Raw genomic sequence first — 25,522 nt, forward strand, 5'->3', positions numbered from 1 at the left:
TAAATACATAAATAGATAGATTGATATCTTATACAGTATACCTACTATGTACCTAGCACTATTATATGGTGGAGTGCCATGTGTACTTACATCATTTTAGATTCAAGCCTAGTCAATATGATTTGAATTTCAGTGACCTATTTTCCTTCTTCTTTCTCCTCTCCCTCCCTCCCTCCCTCCCTCCCTCCCTCCCTCCCTCCCTTCCTTCTTTCACCCTTCTTCTCCCCCTCCCTTTTGTGTTGGGGATTGTACTCTACCACTGAGCTACAGCCCCAGCCCTGATACCTTTTTAAAGATGACACATACTCACATATACCATACACATTTTATGAGGTCAGAAAAGAAACAGGTTTAAGACACAAGAAACAAAAGAATTAGCCCCTAAGATAGATGTGGTTTTGGACTTGGTGGGTTTTAGACTTGACCAGGTTTTACATGAGCAGTTAAAATGTGGCACACAGATTTTAAGTAGTTTTCTATTTTCCCATTCTCATGTTTTTACTTAGAAGTGTAATGAGCCTAGGCATGGTCACACATGCCTGTAATCCTAGCATTTAGATTTGGGTAAGAGGAATAGAGTTTGAGGTTAGCCTGGGCTACGTGATGACTGTTCTCATAAAAAAGGGGGGAAAAAAAAGAAGTGTGTTGAGCTTTTTCTTTCTTTGTCTTCTGACTTCTGGTATATTTGTCATTGTGGGATGTATTTTATGGAAATGCTTGAGCATGAGTTTGCATGGGAGTCACCTGGGGAGCTTGTTAGAGTGCAGATTCTGATTGAGTGGGGATGCGGTGGGGAATGGAGCGGATTCTGATTGAGTGGGGATGCAGTGGGGAATGGAGCGTCTGCATTTTTTTTGCCAGTCCTGGGGCTTGAACTCAGCCTGGGCAGTGTCCCTGAGTTTCTTTTTGCTAAAAGCTAGTACTCTACCACTTGAGCCATAGCACCACTTCTGGCCTTTTCTATTTATGTGGTACTGAAGACCCGAACCCAGGGCTTCATTAATGCTAGGCTAAGCACTCCATCACTAAGCCACATTCCCAGCCCACCAATCTATCTATCTATCTATCTATCTATCTATCTATCTATCTATCTATCTATCTATCAATCTATCTATCTATCTATCTATCTATCTATCTATCTATCTATCTATCTATCTATCTATCAATCTATCAATCATTGGTTGTGGGACTGGAACTCTGGGCCTGGGCGCTATCCCACTTGAGCCACAGCGCCACTTCCAATGCTGTTCAGGTGGTTAATTGGGAGATAAGAGTCTCACAGTCTTTCCTGCCTGCGCTGGCTTTGAACCTTGATCCTTAGATCTCAGCCTATTGAATAGCTAGGATTACATGCATGAGCCACCAGCGCCCGGCTAGATTAAAAAAAAAAAAAAGAATTACAGTTTTTTTTTCTTCTGGTCCTGTGCTTTGAACTCGGGGCCTGGGATCTGTCCCTGAGCTTCTCTATGCTTAAGGCTAGCATTCTACCACTTGAGCTACAGTACCATGTCTGGTCTTTTCTGTTTATGTGGTATTGAAGAATTGAACCCAGGGCTTCATGCAAATTAGGCAAGCACTCTGCCACATTCTCAGTCCCTCAGATTCAATTTTTAGAGAGCTGATTCTCTCACTTTCTCACTCTCTCTCTCTCTGTCTCTCTCTCTCTCTCTGTGTCTCTCTCTCCCTCTCCCTCCCTCCCTCCCCCTCTCTCTCTCTGTCTTTCTCTCTCTCTCTCCCTCTCCCTCCCTCCCTCCCTCCCTTTCTCCCTCCCTCCCTTCCTCCCTTTTTCCTTCCTTCCTTTTCATTTTGTCTGGTCCTGTATTTTGAACTCAGGGCCTGGGCACTGTCCTGAGTCTCTTTGTGCTCAAGGCTAGCTAGCACTCTACCATTTGAGTCACAGCACCACTTCTGCTTTTTTGGGGGGTGGGGGAGTAGTTTATTGGAGATAAGAGTCTCACCGGGACTTTTCTGCCCTGGCTGTCTTTGAACTTCTATCCTCAGATTTCAGTCTCCTGAGTGGCTAGGATTACAGGTGTTAGCCACCTGTGCCTGGCTTCTAGTTTCTTATTGTATGCTCCTCCATGGTTCTAACCTTGGGTGGTTTATTTTTCCTATCAGTGTAGTTTTTATTTTTGTATTGTGAAATAATTTGTGGTAGGGATTTGTATGTGTATATGTATGTGTGTTTATATGAGGGGTGGGGAGAGAAGAGGGATTGGAGGAGAGGGGAGAGACGAGAGGGGAGAAAAGGGAGAGAGGAGTGGGGAGAAGGACTTTATGTGCCCTGGTTTGTGAGGGAATCTGTGGCTCTTCTCCACTCATGGCGGCCAGTGTACTAAGGGCTCTGTGATCCTAAGCCAGGATCCCTGTGAATTTCCTGATTGTGCTTCCCACTGTAAATATCAGCACTACCTGAGGTGGCAGCTTCCTACTGGCCGCTGTATCGCTTTCCCACCAAAGGACCCTGGACAAGAGTGGGCATCTCACCACTTTGTGGAGAGTAGATGTTTTCCAGCTCTGCCACTTCTCTTTGACTTGAGGGTGTATTTTTTCCCCCTGCATACATGTGGCCCTCAGAGGCCCTCCTTTTCAGTTTCCTGTTGTACTTCACTTAATTTGTCTAGAAGGCTACATCTTTAGCTTTAAGTAATCTGTTCCTTGACTACCTCGTGTGTTACCAGCAGGGCCCTCCCACTCCCCCTCCTCCTCCTTCTTCCTCTCCCTGTTTTTTATTTATTTTTTTTATGTTATTTTACTTTTGGTGGTGCCAAGGCTTTGAACTCAGGGCCTTGTGTTCGCTAGGTTGGAGGGATCTTGCTGAGCCATACCTCCCAGCTCCTTTTTTTCACTGGTAATTTTTAGGAGGGTCTTGATTCTTGCCCAGGCATGCACCTGAGCCTTCATTCACCTACTTTTAGACTTTTAGTCTTTGCTGTGGCTGGAATTACAGGTGAGGACCACTTGTTTAGCTGCCTTTTTTTTTTTTTTTTTGCCAGTCCTGGGGCTTGAACTCAGGGCCTGAGCACTATCCCTGGCTTCTTTTTGCTCAAGGCTAGCACTCTACCTTTTGAGCCACAACACCACTTCTGGCTTTTTCTATATATGTGGTACTGAGGAATTGAACCTAGGGCTTCATGTATATGAGGCAAGCACTCTACCACTAGGCCATATTCCCAGCCTCTTTTCTTTTTTTTCTAAAAATTAAATTGTTATTATTGTTAATGTGGTCCTGAGGAGTCAAACCCAGAGCTTCATGCATGCTAGGCAAGCACTCTATCTCAGCTTCCTTTCTGTGGAAGTCTCATGGACTTAACCTGCCTGGGCTAGCTGAGGACCTGAGTCCTCCATGGCCTCCCAGGTAGCTTGGGATGACAGATATTTGCCACTGCTCCCAGATAAGGGCTGTGAACTTTCTTGCCCAGGCTGGCCTTGAACCTCAGTCCTCCCTCCCATTCTCAGTCTCCCAAGCAGCTAGCCAGCTGGTATCTGTCCCATTGGCTTCTCTTCCCTCTTAACTGAGAAGTGATCCAGCCCTCTTTCTAGTCTTGACTACATTATGCTAGCTTTGAGTGTGATGGAGTTTTATAGATGAATCTCATTTTATAGTTACAGAAATTCAAATCATAATTATTTCAGTGAACGTAGCTCCTACCCCTCTATTAATCATATTGCTCACATAGAAATGAAATTCTATTTTAGTCACCAAAAGATAAATTAGTATATGGTGGAAAGGGAATTAAACTTCTGCTTGGAATTAAATGATACGATAGGATTAACATAAACATTCACCTTGATGGGTCTGTGCTTCTCGAAGTAAAGAAAGAGTATACAATATAGATCCTGCTCTATCTCAATAGCTTCTGATTACTGCAAGATCTGCCATAATTATGCACCTTATGTGGGCAATAATAGTAATGATAATAATAATGACAATAACAGATAATTTTTATGGCATGTTTACTCATACTAAGAGCTATGCTTATATAGATTGTTTCCTTTCAACAGCATATCTGTGTGTGTGTGTGTGTGTGTGTGTGTGCGCGCGTGCGCGCGCGCACCTGTGCTTGCCTGTACTGGGGTTTGAATTAAAGGTCTCACACTTGTTTGGCTTATTTGCTCAAGTCTGGTGCCTTGCTTCTAGTTTGGGCTTTATGTCAATTGGATATAAGAATCTCTTGGATTTATCTACCTGGACTGTTTTTGAACCTAGATTCTCAAATTTCAGCCTCCTGAGTAGCTAGGATTGTGGGCACCAGCCACCAGCACCTGGCTCCAACAGTTCCCTGAGGTTATTCTCACATTGTATGTACCCAAAGCTTAGAGAGGTTGAGTGTTTTTCCCAATGCCACACAGCTGGCAAGTGGTAGGGCTTGGAATGGAACTCATTTTCAGTCCTTGTGCTTCCACATTAGTGTCATCTTTTCTTTTCTTTTCTTTTTTTTTTTTTGTCTTTCTTTGAGTTTCTTTGTTTGGGGGCTGGGAAAAAGTCTCTTTTTGATTTTTTTTTGTTGTTGTTGGTTGTGAGTCTTGAACTCGGGACTTTGGAGCTATCCCTGAGCTTTTCTGCTCAAGGTTATCACTCTACCACTTTGAACCATAGCTCCACTTCTGGTTTTCTAGTGGAAATAAGAGTCTCATGGACTTTCCTGATTGGGCTGGCTTTGAACTGCCATCCTCAGATCTCAGTCTCCTGAGTTTACAGGTGTGAGCCCCTAGCTCCAGCTTCTTTTTTGATTCTTAATCATTTCAATTTCCATTTACTTTTTTTTAAAAGAAGGAATTGAGTAATTGCAATTAGATTGGATTTGAGCTGTGTTGTAAGTAGACACAGAACGTAAGCTAAATTTTCTCGTAGCTAATTTTTCAAATATTAAGAGATAGATTCTGACACTCGCAGGGAAGATGTACATTCCCTTGAGAGAGCTTGGGGGTGTTAAATAATTTTCTGGGAGAGTGCACATTGCACATCTTTGCTCTTCCTGCATCTCTCAGCTCAGCTCAGTGTACCTGGTGCGCTGAGAATTATCCTCTGCCCTTCCCAGAGGCAGGCAGACTTCTGGCTTCCTTGCTTTCTTCTGCACCCCTTCATGGCTGCTTATTTCTCAGAGCTGCCCTCTGAGCAGGGGGCCATGAGGAAAGCTTTGGAAGCAGCTGGTTTCTTTAGAGTCCAAGCAGAGCACCCCTCCTATCCTGGCACACAGGCTTTGTCCAGAAAACAAGGAGTTAAAAAAGAAAAAAAAAAAAGTCTGGGCGGTGAAGGGCTGTGACAACTGTCCTTAGGGGGAGCTCTAGCGAGCCCTGGCGGACAGTGACTCATGCTGCTCTGTCACTCAGATCGGCATTGGTCCCTGCCACGCAGGCGGCCAGGTGGGTTTACAGCCAGAGCACGCAGCAGCAGCAGCAGCAGTAGCAGCAGCAGCAGCAGCAGCACCCCCCAAATGGGGAGCATGCAGTCTGCACTGCGGGGGATGTGATGCCCGCTGGCCAACTTCCCTTGGCTCAGCCCACCACGGACGCCCCAGCTCGCAGCCATGGTAACGCTTGTGGCCAGACGCACTCCTGGGAGCCCCTGACGATGGGCAGCATTCTGGTGATGGATGGATCCATGTCCGCCTCCCAGACCGAGAGACCTTAGTAGGTCGGCGGGAAATGGAGAGGATGTGATGCCATAAAGGAGGTAGGAACCCCGCTGCAGATGTCCATGCGTGGGACCCGCTGTCTGCGCTCATCAGGGTGCAGGAGATCACCGGGAGGAACTTTTATTTGGCTGGTGCTTAGCCATTATGCTGATGAAACTGCAGTGGACCCAATGGCATGATTGTGCTGGGGAGGAGGGATAAGGAACTAAAAACAAAAATAAAGTGGTTAAGATCTGAGTGGACTCATCTAGAAATGAATGAACTAGACTGCAGTGGTACCCTAGCAAGAGTTCCAGAACCTCCCAGATCTCCTTGCATCCTCTCCTCCTTCCATTCTGGCTAGTCCACCAGCATCCTAGCCAGCCCATCTCACTTCAATGCTTAGCACTAACTATTCATAATTTAGATCTGTCTGGAAGAGAGGGACCAAATAGGTTTAGGTCGTCTGGCATCCTGGCACTGGCCAACTGATGTTCAGTACCAGCTTTCTGGAAATGATCAGGAAGAAAACCAGAAGTGGCAGACTTGCCCCAGTGCTTTCCTTGGACCCAGTGACCTGTCTGAGTTTATCCTTTTCGTTCCCACCCACCCATGGGGGGCAGGGGGGGGGGTGCCGTCTGCGGATTGGTGGCCATGTTGGCAGGGAAGGGGTTAATCTCTTGTTGCTGTAGGAGCCGAGGCTGGGTCTGCCTCTGAGAGGAGCTAGATTGAAAGCAGGCGCTGCAGTGCTGTCACTGGCGCCTGAGGAGTAAGACGCTTTTTCTTCTCTCCGCAACAGTGTGGAATCCATCTGAATTCTCTCTCCCCCTTCTTGTTTGTTTTTTTTTCTCTTTAACCAGCTCCTCCCCCCTTCGTTCCCACCCTCAAGTCTGATGATGACACCTCCAATTTTGATGAACCAGAGAAGAATTCGTGGGTTTCATCCTCTCCATGCCAGTTGAGCCCCCTGGGTTTCTCTGGTGAAGAACTGCCGTTTGTGGGGTTTTCGTACAGCAAGGCACTGGGGATTCTTGGTAGATCTGAGTAAGTAAAAATTTGACTTCCAGAGGGACCTGCATTGATGTATGGGCATACAGTGCTTGTGGTGGTGGTGGTTGTGGTGGTGGTGGTTGTGGTGGTGGTGGTGGTGGTGGTGGTGGTGTGGGGGGAGTGCCACAGAGGGAAGTGCTGATCTTGACTGCATTTAGAAAGCAGTCTATCTACCTGTTTGGTATTGGGGGAGGGGGGCTAGGTGGTTAATCTTCTCATCCTGCAGCATGTAAGGTAACCTGTGCCTGTCTCTGCCCCATCCTAATCGCCAATTGGGTACTTTGGGTTAGTTTTTCTGTCTTTGGTCTTCTTCAGAGGAAAGGAGAGACTGGGAGATTCCTAGCAGTACAAATCCTTGGTCAAAGAGGAACGGCACAAGAGTTAAGCAGTACTGCCCATCTCTGTATCCATTCTTGCATCTGTCTGTCTCAAGTGGGTGGATGGTTGCTATCTTGGCTCTGTTGGAAGCCTTCTAACCCTCCCGCCCCCCAATCTCATAAGCTAAAGGGTTTCCTGAGGGGCTTAACTAAGCTGCAAGTGGCTGAAGCAGAGCTCTGACAGAGACGATGCTCGGCTCTTCTCCAAGTATGCTGCGAGATCAGGGATCTGGGAGCTTGGTAGAGCACGGGTGGCCAGAAAAATCCCTGTTCCTGTAAGCTATGAATGTGATGGAGTTGTGTCACTGATTCACAGACCCCCGGCTTCACGGGGTGGGGGGCAACCCCCCCACACCAGGAGACTAGGAAATGGAGCTTATCACTGCAAGCCTCTTGACCTAGAAGGTCTTCCCTCCATTCTTCTTAATGATATTGAAACATGCATTAGCACAGTACTTGAGTTAGAGGGTCCTGACTCGAGGCTTCTTAGAATTTCTGTGAAATGCCGTAGTCCCTGGATGGAGGAGCTCCAATGACATTCTGTTTTCAGAGAGCAAGTTTTCCCAAGAGGGTTTTGCACCAGCTCTGCTATTCCCCAGATACCCTGGCTCCCTCCCTCCAATGCTCTTGGGGGCAAGGTTGGGTAATTAATTAATGAGGAGATGAACTGAATTTTGTTTTTTTCTTGGCAGCATTCATTACCTATTTGTTGTGTGTGTAGCTTAGATGATCGATCTGGAGGGATGTTATTCGGTTTCCTGGATGATTGTCTCCCTGTGGGTTGTGATTTTTGACAGTAGGTTCCTGAAAAGCTCTCAGGATCACGATGGGGAATCAGGCAATGGATATGAGAGAAGGTTGTGGGCTGTGAGAGAGGTTTTTGTATTGAAAGATGCTGAGGTGGTCTTTCTTCCCCTGAATCGAGGTCTGGGTTTAAAATGCAGATGGATTTTGGTGGTGCTGGATGTGCCTTTCTGCTTGATTTGTTCTATCACCCAAAGCAACCTGGATGATGGTAGGAGAGGCAGCGATCTAACTAGCTGTTGAATATGCTGTCAGGTGGATTTGTGTCGGCCCAGCAGGGCTGGGAGGTTTTACATAGGCATCAAGGAGCAGGGAAGGAGTGGAGGCCAGTGGTAAAGGATGTGTGGTTAGTGGGCAGTGTAACCTTGACATGCACAGCACACTGAAGGTCACAAATAGGATTGGAAGGAGTGTGTGTGTGTGTGTGTGTGTGTGTGTGTGTGTGTGTGTGTGTTGCCCAGGGGAGTTGTAGTTCTGGTTTGTCGTGGGCTGGCTGGGTCAGATGTAGGATGTTAACCAGTGATCTGAAAAACAAGGGAGGACAGAAGGGAGTCGGATTTCAGGGCAAAGGAAGAATGATGGTGGAGGATCACAGGCTATGCAATTAATCTGGAGCAGTGTGTGATTAATTGTTTATTTTTTTCAGGAAGACTCTAATCGCATCTTTCTGCTTCTTACAGAAAGCTGAGTTAAGGGATACTGTCTGACAGGGGCACCTTAAGATGAAGGCCCAGGCCCTGGATAAATAGTTGTTGATGTAATTTCCTTACCATCCTTTTTTTCCTCCAGAATGTGTTTATCTTGTGTACTGTATCTGAAGATTTTTCAATTTCATCTCTGGTGGTTCAAAATATCTCTTTAGAGCATCAAGGGAGCTCCTGTGCTTTTCCCAACAAAATGTTTAGTAAAAGTCTCATTTAAAAAATCTGTCCATACAAAACAAAACTGTGTATTTGCTATTTGGAAATGGCATTAGAGTATTCCTATCTTTGGGAATATGGTAATGTCTTTTCCATGGCAATTTGGGCTTGGAATTTTCTTCCCCTTCCTTGTATTTTCTTATGTGACGTTGTTATGGGACTTGGCCACTCTGCCCAGCACAGATCTGTAGGCAAAACCTATGGCATTGCTTTAGAAATTCACCCCACCTGTTGGACATAGGTGGCCTTGGACATGTTAGATTATGATTAATTGGGAAGCCAATAAAATAGATGCAGTGATGAAATCACTTAGCTGTTCCTGCAATTTTATGGATATATAGTTACAGAATTAATTTGCAGGAGGAGGCTTCTGCTCTGAGTGCCGCCTTTGCCCTCCAGCTACCTCCCACTTAAGTTCCCTCACCCTCCCTGGTTTCAGCATCACAGGTTTTTATTTACACATGTTGGTTCACTTGAGCTGTTACTCTTCCCACTATTGAGGAAACCGCAGATTCTGCTTAGTTGTGCTGAGGAAATTGATCCCAGATTGTTCCCAGTGATTTGAATAAAACATGTGGCCTTGGAGCTGAATGAACCAGGGATTTTCATGGAGATTCTTGGCTGTGAAACTGACTGTGGTTGCATCTTGCTTCTCAGGATTCCCTCCCATCCATCCATCTATCCATCCATCCATCCATCCATCCATCCATCCATCCATCCTGAAGTATAGGGGGTAGTTCTTGATACTTGAGTTGGTGAGTGCTAGAGAGAATGTCAAGAACCAGGTTTGGATGTTTTTGGACAGGGCTGTGGTAATGTCAGTTTTGGAGGGTGTCTGGTGTTTCTTTTCCTTTTTAACCAATAGTTACCCAAGCCAAATCCCCAGGCTTTGAATGCCTGGGTGTTCCCCTGAGCCTCTGTTTGTGCGAACTTACAATAGTAGGGTAGTAACAGATATCCGTGTGTGAGGTTTAAAAATAAACTGGATCCCAGCCTTCTTTCCTCCCCTGTCAGCATGGGGTACATGTCTTTGGGTCCTTCCTCCTATTTTGAGACACTGCCTTATTTAAGCTTTCGCTGAAACAGTGCATTTCTGCAGGCCTTCAGGATCACCCCTACAAGGTAAAAAGCAGCTGGATGCATGCTTTGTGCTACTTCTGCACTGACTAGGTTTCTGCTTCGGGTGAAGTTGGAAATGTTGGAGGAGCAATATGATCTTGATGAACCTGGATTCATGGGCACATGTGTGTGTGGCGGGGGGGGGGGGATGGTGGGGGTCTCAACAAGCTTGACAACAAGGATGACAGGGGACCCTGTCATCCTTTAGCCTCTGGGTATTTTCCTTCCCTTTTGGGTGGGTTTGAAAAGGTAGTGATGGAGCCAGCCATTCAGACCTGGTGGAGGAATGAAGTATGGCTGCTACCACAGCTCGCCTAATTTTTTTTTTTTTTTTGCCAGTCCTGGGGCTTGAACTCAGGGCCTGAGCACTGTCCCTGGCTTCTTTTTGCTTAAGGCTAGCCCTCTGCCACTTGAGCCACAGCGCCACTTCTGGCCTTTTCTATATATGTGGTGCTGAGGAATTGAACCTAGGGCTTCATGTATACGAGGCAAGCACTCTACCACTAGGCCATATTCACAGCTCAGCACCTAAATTTTTTGATGGCTAGTTTTTGGTGCATTGATTTCCTCATGTGCAGAATACAGGAACATCGATGCTTTTCTGTGGGGCTATGGTAGGATGAGATGCACTGTATTGAAATCACATGGGAAAGCCTCACTCAATGTTCACAGTCTTTCTCACTAACACACTGGTCTGCATCTATGAAGTATTCCTTCTCTACTTCCAAGCAGTCATGAGAAGGATCTAGCAATAATTAGGTAGTTCAGAGTCATGCCAGCCCTGAAGCCGAGCTTCCTAGGACTTGGGGATTTTCTTCTAGAAGTGCTAAAATGTCCCGGACCAACCAAATACCAGTGACTAGAAGGTGATTATTGAGGAGGAGTAGATGGAGAAACAGAATGATGGGTTTCTCTCCTAGCATGGGCACCTCCCTCTCCTCCCTCTCTTCTAGACTGCATCCAGGCAGATTTTATAGAAACATTCAGACAACACAGAGCAGATGCCTCTGCTGTATAACCTGCATGGCACAAATTGGACATCCTTGGGCTGGCATCGCCAAGGCACTTCATGAGTTCCTCCAGTCCTATGAGTTCCCTTTGCACTGAAGGGCAGTGGTGGTTTTTATTGGAATGTCCATCTATTCTCTCATGGAGGTTGGGATCTCCAGGTGAAGGCTGGACCTATTTGGCTTGGCCCTTTGTAAAATGAATGGATTGGGGTCTGGAGAAAAAGGTGGAGATAATTTCATATGTACAGTCTAACAACTTCTTTTTAACAGGGTCCAGTTCTCTACCAGGTTTTATTCTAAGCACTTTATACAGATTAACTCACTAACTACAGAACTGTCCAAGAGGAAGGAAGCATTGTTTTCCTCATCATACATATGAGGGAAACTGAGGCCTGGAGTGATTTTTTTATTTTTCATCAGCTAATCTCAAATGACACAGTGGTGCAGCCAGGCCTTGAGCCCAGGCAACATTCCCATCTTGTCAGAAATGGAGGTCATTGTGGGGAGTGAAGGTGGGTGCAGGGTGGGATGAGAGGGCCAGGCAGGTCTAAATGCTGAGTTTTGTTTTAATCTCTGTGGGTTTGTTGAGCAGCTAGACTGAACAGCTCTTGGATTTCTCTAATTTCTACCTTTTCTTATTTAGAGACTTTTACCTGAGGTGTATGTGTGTGTGCACGTGCACGTGCGTGTGCATGTGTGCACACACATGTGCACATGACTATGTCTTCTTTCCTTGAGAGTTCCTATTTGCTACAGTAGAAGCTCAGTCATGCCAGGAAACCACACACACTGACCATGCCATTTTGTCAGGCTGACTGTCATAAACTGCCCAATAAGCATTTGGTGAGGTTCTTCAACTTCTGATCTTCCTGCCTCAGCCTCCCAACTGCTGGCATTACAGGCATATACCACTATGGCTTTCTCGATGATGAATCCATAACCCTCATTTCCTAAAATCTTCATTTTTCACTTCTATTCGCCTTCGATCATCTATTCCAGTAGACTATGACCTGGATTCTCCCATCAGTCCTACTTCCTTTTCATTGACATAGTTAGGACTTGGGGCATCTTCCCTTCCTAATTGCTTTCCTTCCACATTTTGCCAAAGGCTCTTCAACATTGTGCTTGCTATCAAGATCCCTACTGCAAAGAGTCCCATCTGTGATTAGATTAAAAAGAAATCAGCAACAATGACAACATCTTCTCTGGTCCCCAAAGGCATATGTCTACTATATTTCCCAAATAAGTTAACAAACCGTAACTAGCTTCTGCTTATGGCGACTGCCCTCAAGCGTCTGGTGTTGTTTCTCCTCCACTCTGACTTGGATCATGTTTAGTAACTTGTCTCTGGGGTGTCGAGTTGGGTTCTCTCTGGTGGCTTGTTCGACTTCTTCTCTCTCTCAGTCAAGCACATCTTGTTCTCATCCTTGTCTTATCTGTTCTCTATTTAGAATGTGCGTGCTTGCCTGGCAGCCCTGGCAGGACCCTTCTACCGCCTTCTCACTTGCCTTAAAGATACCTTTAGGAAATGGCATGCAAACCATCCTATTCCAATCCTTCAAAGATTAGGCTCCAGAGGCTCCATTGAGCATGTGTTTTGTTGGCCTACACTTGCTCATTTGGATTCCTCAAGAAGACAGTCATGGACTCAGTGGTGCAATGTGGTCTGGAGCACAGCGCTGGGCTGGCAGCTCCTCCTTTGCCTAAGCACATTCCACTGCATTCTGTCAGCTTTACTTGCTTTTCCCCGTCTCTTGGCCTCTCTGGGCCAAACTTCCCAAAGGAGTAATGTCCATCAAGGCTTCTTTTCTCATGCTTGTGATGCTGCAGAAATGACTGTGTGAGAAGATGCTGGTAGCACTCAATCAGTCTAGTGATTTACACCTAGACATATGCTGTAATTCCCGCTGTGCTTCTGGATGGACAACTCTCGCACTCTGTTCTTGTCTATGTTATGGGTACTTGGTTTTCTGCCTGCCTCTTTGTCACCCCTTTGAGGTTGCCTACTCTGTTGTGGATCCTGGAAATGTATATACTATCATTCACTCTCCGCTTTACCCTCTTCTGGCTTTCTTCCTAATTGTGTTTAAGGAATTGCCTCTTTCTCTAACCCTTCTAGGCAAGAAAACAGGGTCATCCTCAACTTCTCTTTCCTTCCTCCCCTTCCATCCCATCATTAGGCAAGCCCTCCTGGTTGTATCTCTGATGGCACTTGCATTCATTTTGTCCTCACTGTCACCCATGATGGACTTTTGCTTGGACTGTTGCGGTTGCCTCCTAAGTCCTCTGCCTCTGGTTTTCCTGGCTGTAATCCATTCTCTACAGAGGGTGGATGTCTTCCAAAGCAAGGGTTGGATGATGTAATCGGTCTTCAGCAGCATCCTAGTGTGCACAGAATTAATGACCTCTTCTGAACTTGACATTCAAGGCTGATACGCCAGACCCCTAGCCAGCCGTTTCACTTGTACTCAACTTCTTGTCCCTTGTGTCTGGCCAAATTGCCCAAGGCTCATTGAGGACAGGACCATGTCTTTTTTCTTCTGCTGCCAATAGGGCTTTGCCCCTGGCAGGTCTAACATCTGTCAAATTGAATTAGACTACAGTGGCCAGGGATTATGGCAATCCCTTCTGCACAATTTATGTACAGTTACTAATGAATGGGTGCCATCATCTAGTGAGAGGACTGCCTGTGTGTATTCAGATCTGGTTATTCAGGTCTTCACACGCATTGCCCGGTCAAGTCCTCACCTTCTCAACACAGTCCTGTGAGGTGGCTGGTGTTGCCACCATTTCATAGATGAGAACACTGAGACCAGAGGACTTGGGCCAATAGATAGCTGATTTCTGCATTCCTTACCTTTCCTCTAATGGCCATGACTTTGGTGGGTCATGCAGGATCGATGCCCTTGTCTGCTAATCAAGGTGAAAGAGGTCCCTTTTCCAGAGAAGTCAGTCTGAACCAGGCCTTAGGTATCCCAAGTATTTGGTAAGCATTCTCCTTTTGTCCAGCAACACTCATCAGTTTATGATGATGAAGCTTAGTTGCCTCTGAAGTTCACACAGCTTGCACGTACCAAAGGGTGGACTACATTTCTAACTTCTAGATTTAGGGCTAATAAAAGCGTCCTGTACTTTTTGGGGGATGGGGTGGGTGGAGGCAGATAAAGTGTAGCCCTCTGATGAAAAGTTCAGGCATTCGAATCACATAGGCCCTGGTTCCCACCTAGGTGTCATCTTGCCAGTTGTATGGATGAGGTATTTCACTTTCTTTCAGCTCAGGTCCCTCATCTCTAATGGGGGATAGAATAGTGCTTACGTGATCAGTTTCCCACGGAGACATGTGGCATGCTTAGCTTTGCTCCCGTAGCAGAGCAGGTGTTCATGTTGCTTATTGTTATTCAGGATGGGGTTGGGGACACGTTCAGCTTTCTTCTCCCCTCCCCTTTTCTGCTTTGTAAAGAGATTCCACTGTTTTCTGCCCATTGAGAGAAGCTGGCTCCACGCAGGGTGTCTGAGAGATGTCCTAATGTCTCTATCTCGTATTTTATTTTACTCTGTATGGAGTCTGCAAAGGCATTGGTTAGATCTGCCTTTTCCAGAAAACACTCTGGAGACTTCTAGCAGGATCCAGGTCTGGTGCCAACTATTACAGTGCCCAGCATAGATGCCACATGCTTCCACCCTCCTCTGGGTGATTGAGGCACTCCCCCCCGCCCCTGCCCCTCATGAGAGAGTGTGCATCATTCAGACATTGCTTCCCAGAACCATGCAGGTCATCTGTGGTTGACAGTCCTTTCTCCTGTGACCTTTACCCTCTAGCTGCTTGGGCCATTGCATGCTGGCACATCACTCATTTACTCACTCTGCTTGCTCACTCATCCAACACATCCATTGTTCAGAGCCTGTCTCTGAACAGGAAAGATGAGTCCTTGCCTTCAAGAAGCTCAGGGGGGAGGGGGATGAGGAAAGGGTTCAAACACTGTATGTGACACGGATTCGAATGGTGGCCAGGGCTGAAGAAATCAGAACTGCCTTGGACGCTGAGTTCGGTCCATTTAGGTATCCAGGAAAGGCCTTCCTGAACTGAGCCCTGAGGTATTTCTTTAGCAAGGGTTGGGTTATAAAGTGATACAGCTGAGTACCTGTGAGGTGGCATGTAAGTCCATCCCCAGCACCTAAATGGGGCTAGGTACACTTGTAGAAGTCATGACAGAAAAAAATCCCTGTCTCCATGGAGCTTCCATCCTGGAGGAGCAGCTGTGGCTTCATTCATTTGTTTATCAGGCTGATAGCCTACTGTGTGCCAAGAACTTTCTAGGCAATTGAGGATGCACCTTTGAATATAGAGGCAAAAAAAATCTCTACCTGCCTAGAGTGTGTTCTCCCAAGATGACGACATGGAGCTGTTTTCAAAGACAGCTGGAGAGGGTATTCTAGGAAGGGGGAAAGGGCAAAGGCCTGGATGCCAGGACTGATCTTTTGTGTCCAGCCAACAGAAAGCCCATTTGAGCAGCTGCAGCTTTTAGGATCCATGGAGGACACGGTCCAAGGTGAGGTCAGCAGAGCTGGACTTGGCTCTCATTACATGGAGCAGGAACCCATTGGAGGATTTTGAGGAAGCACATTACCCTTTTACAGAGGGTCCTGCTGACCATAGCTGGTAGGCAGGTTTATAGAGGGACAGTACAAGAGTTAGATCTAGGAAGCTAAGTGAGTTTGCATTCAAGCAATGGGTGGAAATTTGTCAATGAAATTAGCCCTGGCTTAAAAGTTGGAAATTGTATTAAAAAAACTCACATGAATGGTTATACTTTTATTAATAGTGTGATTTTTTGATAAATGATCTTTGAGGTACACATTAATGGTTCTATAACAAGTGCTCCAATTCATATGGAGACCTGCTACTGCTGGCTATGTGTGTCAGTGTATGAGTGTGTAGTTTGTATATATATGGTAGTGTGTGTGTGTGTGTGTATGTATGTGTGTGTCCCCAAAACTAGATAGAGTGAAACTCTGTAGGAGATCAGTGGTTTTGATACATTTTTTTTCAAGTGCTCACAATGGCTGAGTATTTTATAATGGGTTTATAAAGTGAGTTCACAAATTTTAGAATGCACAGTCTTAAAAGCCAGTGTATTTTTAGAAGTGGAATGCTGGTGGTACCCTCCCCAACCCTCCCACCACATTACATTTTTGTGGTTGACTGTATTTTTAGTGGCATTGGCCACAATTAAGGTGAGACCTTCAGCTGAGCTGATTTTGATTTTTCTCATGTTAACATCTTAGCATACACTGTTGGCTATCTCAAAAGTGCCTATGGCTTGTGATCTGTGATTTGGTGGCATATTAAACAGGCATAGGGCTCTCTTCCTAGGGGAATAGACAGGCTGGGCACTTATGATCCTAATCATTATGATGGACTTTAGGTCGTAGCCTGCCTTCTTGCTTATAGGATGAGAGTCCACACTGTATTTATTCTCTTTTGATAGGAAGTATTCTGGTAATAGCTTTTATTCAGGGATTTTCGTGAGTTATATAGATTATTTATAGGCATATTTTATATTTATAAAACTGCATTTTATCTTTTTTTTTTTTTTTGCTTAAATGTGGTGGTTTCATGTAAAGCCATTTTTAGGTCCTATCTAATACATTTTGAAGCAAATGTATTTTTTGTTGCTCCGATACTGGCTTCCCTTGTCTTCTGGTATCCTGAACCAACACCTCTCTTAACACTGCTCAGGACTTCTCTGTTTACAAGGCAGATGTGTTTATCAGGAAGAGATGTTGACTTCAGAGTGATTTTTTTCTTTTCGTCTAGAAAATAGAAGCTGGAAAGAAAGAGGGAAAACCCAAACTTGGCTTTGGCATGGGGAGAGACAGCACTGCTGTGTGTGGGCAGGTGGCTGCATGCACTCGCTGCTCAGAAGTGTCGCTTCTCTCCATGGGGATAGCTGGCGGTGCATCCGAGATGTGGCCAGGAGGAGTAGGCAAGCAAAGTGTGGGCAGGCTGCATGTTCTTTTATTAGCATCCCCATTGTACTGCATCTCATCTAGCCTGGAGCCTTCCGTCGTCAGAGGCTTCCAGCAATCTATCCTGTTTCCTATTTAATCGTTCCCCTTGGAGCCACCGTTTGAAGGAGGGAGAGTTGCTTTTGTGTGTGGGTTGAACTCTTTCCTGGGGGTGGTGGTGGGCTGATCTGGCTTGTGGCTGTTCTTGGTTCCCCAGGCTGTCCCGAGGTTCAGGTTTAGCCTCCGATGCAGCCAGCCAGTTACCTCACATGACCCAGTCTCCATTTTCTCCATGACTTCTCCCCCTCTCCACCTTGAAGCATCTGCAGCATTTTGTCCAGGGTTTGTCCATGTTCACTCAGCCAAGAAGTAGCAGTGTTGAGATCTGAGCTGTCCATACTTTGAACCTCCAGCCCGACTGGCATGCACCGTTCAGGCAAATCATCCTGAGCTGGAGAGGGTCAGCTCTTTCTTAGCCCTAGTGCCAGAGGGACAGCAATCCTCCTCTCATCAGATGGCGGGAGATCCAGTGATGTCATCTGTGAGGTGTAGTCACAGCCAGGACCCATTTGATGGATGGCCACTATTGATCATGAGAGTGGTGACACTCATTTTCTCTCCTAGATTGTTCCTTCCTGGGGGGCTAGGGTTTTGTGGCTTCCTTTACTTCAGTGCCTCTCCAGCAGTGCTTCTCAGCTGGACACTATTGACATTTTGGGTTGGCTAGGTCTCATAATGGGACTGGATTGTGCAGACCTGCATCTCTGTCTTCTACCTCGTTGGATGGTAATAGCATTTTTACCACAAGCTGTTGAAATTAAAATGAAACAAAAAATCTGTAGACATTGCCAAATGCCTGGGGTACTTGTGTCGCATATGCGCATGAGCAAAATGATCCCTGGTTGAGAACCAGACATTTACTTGACCCTTATGTTGACATTCATAACCCATAAGGATTTGCATTAAAATTGGGCTCCCACAAAGCACCTATACCAAACAGTCTGACCAGAATTCCACACACTATCAAAATCTGGCAACAGTGAGTTATTTGAGTCATGAGCATGAACCCACCCTTCCTTCCTTCCTTCCTTCCTTCCTTCCTTCCTTCCTTCCTTCCTTCCTTCCTTCCTTCCTTCCTTCCTTCCTTCCTTCCTTCCAGTGCTGATAGTGGGGCTTGAATTTAGGGCCTAGGAGCTGACCATTGGCTTTTTTTTCCTTTAAACTCAAGACTGGTGGTCTAACACCTGAGCCATAGCTCTACTTCCAGGGCTTTTTTTCTAGCTCATTAGAGATAAGAGTCTCATGCACCTTTTCCTGCCTGGATTGACTTTGAACCTTGATCCTCAGATCTCAGCCTCAGCCTTCTGAATAGCTAGGATTATAGATGTGAGCCACTGGTACCTGATTGCAGTGTCTCCATTCAGCATAGTTAGAATCACTGGTGATGGTGAAGTCTAGGCTACTCTGTCTGTCTCAGACATAATTGTCTGGGTGGACCCTGCACATAGTGTTTGTTAAAGCTCCTCCAGCTCCAGGTGATGCTGAGATGCAGCCACCAGACTGAGGACAGGAAGCTGTGGACCTTCCCCGACCCCCCAGCCTTTTCCTCCAGCCTCATTAATGTTCTTATGGTTGTTACTCTACTCTTCATTTAGTCTCATCATCCTTACTGAAGCTTTTTTTTAATAGATGTGATTTTAAAAAAAAGTTACTCTTAAAAGATGTTTTCTTTAGCATATTTATTCTGAAGAGCTCTTAATTGCTGTTCTTAGAACTCCTAAGCAGTGGACCTTTGTCAAGCACCAAAATCTCAGAATGAGGGAGAGTTTGATGAGAAGGATTGTTGCGCTGCCTTTGAGTGCTAGCAGTGCATCTCCTGGATTCTAGGTCCCTTTAATGAGTGACCTAGCAGCATGTGTGTGTGTGTGTGTGTGTGTGTGTGTGTGTGTGTGTGTGTGTGAATGTGTGTGTGAGTTTGTATATGAGTGTGTAAATAAGCTATCTACTTGCTACACATAGCAATGCATTAGTCAACATTAAGCACACTGGAGCAGCTCTCCACATGTCATTAAGCTTTATCAGCCACATCCCACCTCACTATCATGAGCACATCTAAAAAGGAGCCAGTTCTGTGCTTAAAGAGGCACGGCCCATGTAGTCTTCCGTGGTGCCTGTCATGTGTGTGGCTTAGTGACACAAGAATGACCCTTGATAACTAAGAAACCAGGAGCCATTTGTGTGTGTTGGGTCTTGCTCCCTAGGCCACCCCCCCAAAATGCAGTCAGGAAATAGCAAGGAGACTCAAGGCCATTGCCATGCCATCTATTTCATCTCTAATGAAAAGAAAGCATTGTGTTGTGTGCATGTTTTGGGGCTAGATGATAGGCTTGTGAGGGGTGTTAAAATTTCCAGCCCTATATGAGATTTTAGAAAAGATTGCCATCCCTCCCTTTTGCTCATTACTATGAATAACCATGGTTTGTCTCAATGTAAATAATAGCACAGATTACACTTAGACCCCACTCTCTCCAGTGTTACCATTTCAAGTGACTGTCATAGGCCTAGGAGTCCGATGCTATTTACATAATTGCAGGAATGGCAATAATAAAGATGCCAACCATACCAGTAATGATTAATATTCATCCAATCTCCACATCATGCCACACACTATGCTAAGGGCTGTACATGGCCCATATCATTTAATGGTCACGAGGATACTGAGGTAGGTTAGATTGATCTCCATTTTACAACTGAGGAGACTGAGGCTCAGAAAGGTTCGCACAGCTCTTGGAAGAGTGGGTTTTGACTTTGAACAGAGTAGCACAAGTCTGGGTATCGAGTTGCTTGGCTGCTCTACTATGTGAGCGCAGAGAGCTGCCACTGGCCTACAGCAAGCCAGCTCTATCACCCCACACCTGTCATTGGGGCTGGGAACGGTGGGAAGAGAGTTGTTTTGCACTGCTGTAGGGAGTTGACCTCTTTCAGGCAGGAAGTCGTTTGGGGCAGCAGAAAGCAGAACTTCCACCTGCTGGTAAGTCCCACACTGCTTGCTCATTGATAACCAGCTCCCACAGTCCTGTAACCAAGGCAACAAATACTGCACCATGGGGCAGCCTTGGGCTCCACCATGTCTTTCCATGCGTAAGAACCATGGCTGGTTGTTTGCCTGGCCCAGCCTGCCCTTCGTCTGTCCTAGTGTTTATACTCAGAGAACCAGCCACTGAGGGACATGGCCTGGAATGGGAGCATTCTTCTCAATCCATAAGTAACTGCTTCCAGGGATGAGGCATGTGTGTCAGTCACTTAGGCATGTATGGGTGAGGATGTCCTTTCTGTGGGATCAACTTGTCCACTCCCCGGACAGCCTATTACATTTTTGTGATATTTTCCTCAGAGTTGTCTTCATTCAGTCTCATTCCCCCAGCTCCTATAGAGAACAACAGAAACCATTTATCACCTCTCTGGACCTCTTTCCTCACCTTGTAACTCATGTCTGCCTCAGAGAGTTGTTGTGGGGAAAGACAAGTTGAGACTTGTCTAGCATTCCAACAGAACCAGGTATGTGGTCAGAGATCAGTCACTGTATGAGTTTCCTGTTGATGCTGTAACGAATCATGGCTTAAGAGAACACCTGTGTATTGTCTTGCAGTTCTGGGGGTCAGGAGTCTGGGGTGGGTTTTGCTGGGCTGAGATCCATCTAGCTGAGGCTGCCCTCTCAACTTGAGGCTCTAGGAGAAAACTGATCTTCTTGTCTTTCCCAGCTTCTAGAAGCTGTCTGCTTTGATTGGCTCTTGAACTGTTCTTCCATCTTATAAGCCTGCAGTGACCTCAGGTCCCCTCTCCTTCCTGTCTCACTTTCTATCTTTTAAGGACTTTTGTAATTACATTGGACCCATCTAGATAACCCAGGATGGTCTCCCCAACAAGATTCCCAACGTAATCACAACACTTTCTGTGTGTGGTGACTTACTCGCTGTGGTAGGGAGTAAGACACTGACATCTTTGGGAACGGGTCTGGCTAGCCATCATGAGCATTAGCTGGTTTTTATTTTATTTTTTAAAATAAAGTGAAATAGACTCAAACTCACTAGCTTGGGAAAGGAATAAATAATTCTTTGACCTGTAGAGTAACTGGAAAAAATTTGTTGTGTTAGCCCTGCCCTGACTTGGGGCTTTTGTATCTATTAGATCTCTTATTGTCTTCTTCCTGGACCTTGTTCTGGAGCCTTGTATGGCCAACACTTTGTCTTCTTCATATCTTAGGTCAAATGTCATCTCCTTTGAGAAGCCCTCTCTAATCACTTGCTTAAAAATGGAACCCCAACCCCATTTATTCTCCCATAGCCTCTCCTCCCCCCTTCTCCTTCTTTCATTGAAGTCTTTCTCACCTGTCACTTTTTTTTGTTTATGAATCTGCCTGATGCAGTCTATCTGCCCTCTGTAGAAAGTCAGCTCCAGGAGGGTGGGGCCTGTGTGCTTGGTTAGTGGTGGGGAGGGAGGGTTGGTAGAGGAGGGGGAGTCCCTTAAATGGTTTCTGGAACCGAGTGGATGCACAGTAGGTAGCAGTTGAGAGTATTAGTGCATTAGTGCATTAGTGCATTAGTATGGTGCTGTATTGTTAATGCTCACCCTTGCCCAGTGGTAGAGTCTGTTATTGTCATCCCACCTTGCAGATGTGGAAACCAAGGCTCAGGGCGGCTGAGTCTTTGTCCCAGGTCAGTGGACTGAATTTGCATCATGCTCCCCTCCTGCCTAATGGCTTTGATGTCATTGGAAGCTGCTTGAGGCCTATGGTGCCTGTGGCTGCAGCATGCTGGCAGGCTCACCCGTCCCTGCTGCAGTTTTCTGACCTCAGTAACCCAGTCTCGCCTGAACGCCACTTGACATTAGATCTTCCTCTCCAGGTCTGTTGTGTCGGGTCTGGACTCCCCTGCCAAGACTAGCTCCATGGAAAAGAAACTCCTCATCAAAAGCAAAGAGCTTCAAGACTCTCAGGACAAGTGTCACAAGGTATTTATCTCTGCAGTTGGCCTCCCTCCTCCTCGGTCCAGGATCTTCCCGTCAATATATGCCAAGGGATCTGCCCGGGGCCGCTGCTGGCGCTGAGCCTCCTGATCCAGGTGGCGCTCACTCTCTCCCTTGCCGAAGTCGCTCCTCCAGCAGCTCAGAGGGAGATGAATTCGGGGCCTTGACGTTGCCATAAATCCTTTTAAGTCTTAACCAGAGGAGGCCCTGGATTTAAACGGCCCCCGTTTTTCAGCATGACCCAGCCCGATGTCTGCTTCTTCCGGCAGGTGGCGTGGGTCCTCACCTGTGGCTGAGTTGCAAACTCATCTGCTTTAAGTGATGCGAAGTCTTTCTTCCTAGTCTTTTAAAACTCCTGCTTGTGTCACTGCGGCCACTGTGTTTGATTATGCTCAACGTCTCTTAACGCTCACTGTTCCTGCCCAGAGGCAACTCTGGAAAACTTTATTAAAGTCACTGCTTGTCCCGGACTCCTGAGAGTACAGACGAATAATTGTCTCCTTGCCTTGTCCTGGATTGTCCTCTAGATCTTTGCAAGGAGAGATGGGGGGGATCAAGATGGATTTGGGATAAAAATTAAAGTGACATCTGCAAAAAACAAAAACAACAACAAAAAACCACACAAAAAAACCCCACCAAAAAACCAAAAGCAAAAACAAACCAAACAAACAAAAAAAAGGCAAAACAGGTGAAAAATGATGATGGTGGCTTCCTTGCTAACTGGGTTAGAGAAGTGACCAAGTGTGAATTGGGACTTGGATGAGAGGAGTGACCTAGCATTTGGTGACTGTCCCTACGAAGAACTGTGTGCTCCTGGGCGAAGAAACAATGGTATTTGCATCCCAACTACTGGCTAAATTCGCAGTAGCCCAGACCACCAGGTGGTCTCAGGGGCTTCTTGAGATTTTAATTGCTCCTAACCAACCTCAAGGAACCCTTTTTAACCTGTCCATGTGTCTATTTCAGATGGAGCAGGAAATGACCCGGTTACATCGGAGAGTATCAGAGGTGGAGGCTGTGCTTAGTCAGAAGGAGGTGGAGCTGAAGGCCTCTGAGACTCAGAGATCCCTCCTGGAGCAGGACCTTGCTACCTACATCACAGAATGCAGTGTGAGCCTCCCCCAAAGCCCCCTTCCCTTGGAGGCGGCACTTCCTGTTGTGTGTATCTCATCCTGTTTCATGAAGGAAGCCTGCATGAGGCACATCACAACCAATGCAGAGACAGAGAGACACAGAGAGACAGAGACAGAGAAGACAGAGACAGAGGAGACAGAGACAGAGGCAGACAGACAGAAAGACAAAGAGGCAAGAGAGAGAAAGAGAGAGGAGGGTAGCAATAGCAAGATCTGTGATTACTATGAGAACCCTGAGGAATGAGGCTGCACTCAGCCCAGAGTGCTGTCAGGCTGGCTCATGGAGACGGGATAGAGCCAGCATGGCTCCAGGTTGCAAAAGGTCTTGACATCTCCCATCCTCAACCTATCTAGTCCTAAAACAGTGTTCACCAACACAATTCAGCTTTAGGAACAAAACTTCCAACCCACTATAAGAAAACATATGAAAATTTGACTGAAATCAATTTTTTTCATTCCTACCACTAGTGTAGTGACAAGAAAAACTCAGGCTTGAAACCCAGGGCTCTCTTGTCATTATTTACCATGTGACTTTCATTTTTTTTTCTTTCCTTCACAAGAGTAGACTGTCTTCTCCATTGTCTTGTGAAATTTTTCATTCAGGTGTTTTTTTTTTTTTTTAATGTGCCTGATTAAACCGTCTTAGAACTTGAATCACACATTTCTGAAGTTTTTTTTTTTTCCCCCCCTTTTCTCTCCCTAGGGGAGAGAGAAATCTATAGAACTGGGCTGATTAAGAATAACTGCTATGTTTCCATTCCAGGCTTGGCTGCCTTTCAGTGGTGGGTGAAGTTATTCAGCTGTGTTTTTCAGATACATATTTCAGTGCCATTGAAGGACTTGAGGGAAGCATATGGAGAATAGGTGTCCAGGAAAAATGAGGCAGGAGATAAGAGATAGCCACTCAGCTCTTACACAGTACCTATATAGAAGATTAAGTTGTTGCTACTTTCAAGAGGTTCATATCCTTGAGCGTCTTTAAGTTATTGATATTCCAGGGAAGGCCAGATAGTGATCCTGACAGTAGTTGTAAATGGCTAATGAATCTTAATTACTTTTTTGGCCCTAAACATACAAGTAAGTATGATGGAGGACTGGTAGATGGTGGCAGGAGATGGGATGGATGGTACTTCAGGCCGGCTCTGTAAGGTCGCAAAAGCTTATGATGACGTTTGCTTGCACCAAAGGGGTTTTACAGGTTGAAAATTGGAAATCGGCAACCAGCTGGAAGTTGTCAACTTTGGTCCGTCACCTGAACCATCCTGGTGTCTGCGAAGCAGCGATGCAGCTCTCTTAATGAATCTTTTCAACCAGAGCAGACTCCTCAGGGCATCCCTATTAAACACGTTTGCTTTCCACAGAGCTTAAAGCGAAGTTTGGAGCAAGCGCGGATGGAGGTGTCTCAGGAGGATGATAAAGCCCTGCAGCTTCTCCATGACATCAGAGAGCAGAGCCGGAAGCTCCAGGAGATCAAAGAGCAGGTATGACGGCATGCCCCCAGCAGAGCAGCCAGGCAGCCAGTGTGGACCTCTCATTTCCAGCCTAGTTGAGAGACAGAGGGTAAATGGAGGGAAGATGGGGATTGAGGTGGGAGTGGGAAGCAAGACAGCTATGCAGGTTACTCGGCAACTTTAGATTTTCATGATTTATCTAAATCATACAGAGCTTGTTTGTTTCAGCTCCTTTTGAAATCCACATCCCTGTAATGCCCACTGTTTGTTAGTGATGGTGTTGATCGAGACTGAGGACTGGTGACTCATGCCTGTAATCATAGCTATTTGGGGGGTAGAGACTGGGAGCATTGTGTTTCAAGGTCAACCTGGGGAAAAAAGCTTATGAGACACTACCTCCCCCCATCCCTCCATACTAGCCAATAGTTGGGCATGGTGGTGCTTATCTCTTATCCCAGCTGTATGGTGGAGCTTGACAAGACTGGTTTTTAGGCTAACTCAGGAAATAAGAGTTCACAAGACCCCATTCCAACAAAAAAGCCGGGCACACAGGTACACACCTGTCATTCCACCTGTGACAGGAATTGTAAACAGGAGGATTACTGTCCGGCCCAACCCAGGCAGAAGACTAGAACCTATCTCAAAACTACCAGAACACAAAGGGGTGGAGATGTGGCTTCAGAAGTAGAGTGCCTGGCTAGCAAGCATCAAGCCGTGAGTTCAAACCCCAGTGCTGCCAAAGAAACAACAAAGTCAATTTAGAGTAAGGGTGGGAAGACTTCAACCTGTGGGACAAATCTGGCTTACCACTCATTTGGGGGGGAGGGAGGGACTTGTAACAATGCTTTAAATTTTTTTTTTTTAATGGTTGCAGAAAACCAAGAGGAAAATGACATTTTGTGATGTGAAAATGTTATGAAATTCAAATTTTAGTTTGCATAGGTAGTGTTCTCTTGGAGCGCAGCCGTGTTTATTTATTACTGTATTGGTCATGGCCCCTTTCACA

At 46.0% G+C, this 25,522-nt stretch overlaps 1 protein-coding gene across 8 annotated transcripts in view; it reads left to right on the forward strand.

The window, feature by feature from the left end:
- Cit (citron rho-interacting serine/threonine kinase) overlaps positions 1-25,522 on the forward strand; it is a 176,565-nt gene that overhangs the window by 66,712 nt on the left and 84,331 nt on the right. For all 8 annotated transcript variants that reach the window (XM_048342854.1, XM_048342855.1, XM_048342857.1 and 5 more), the window contains 4 exons: positions 6,479-6,662; positions 21,812-21,917; positions 22,899-23,042; positions 24,427-24,546. In XM_048342854.1, coding sequence (XP_048198811.1) covers positions 6,479-6,662; positions 21,812-21,917; positions 22,899-23,042; positions 24,427-24,546 — 554 coding nt within the window. The remainder of the gene's footprint in view (positions 1-6,478; positions 6,663-21,811; positions 21,918-22,898; positions 23,043-24,426; positions 24,547-25,522) is intronic.

The sequence above is a fragment of the Perognathus longimembris genome, chromosome 3 (assembly GCF_023159225.1).
Source record: "Perognathus longimembris pacificus isolate PPM17 chromosome 3, ASM2315922v1, whole genome shotgun sequence".
Lineage (NCBI taxonomy): Eukaryota > Metazoa > Chordata > Mammalia > Rodentia > Heteromyidae > Perognathus > Perognathus longimembris.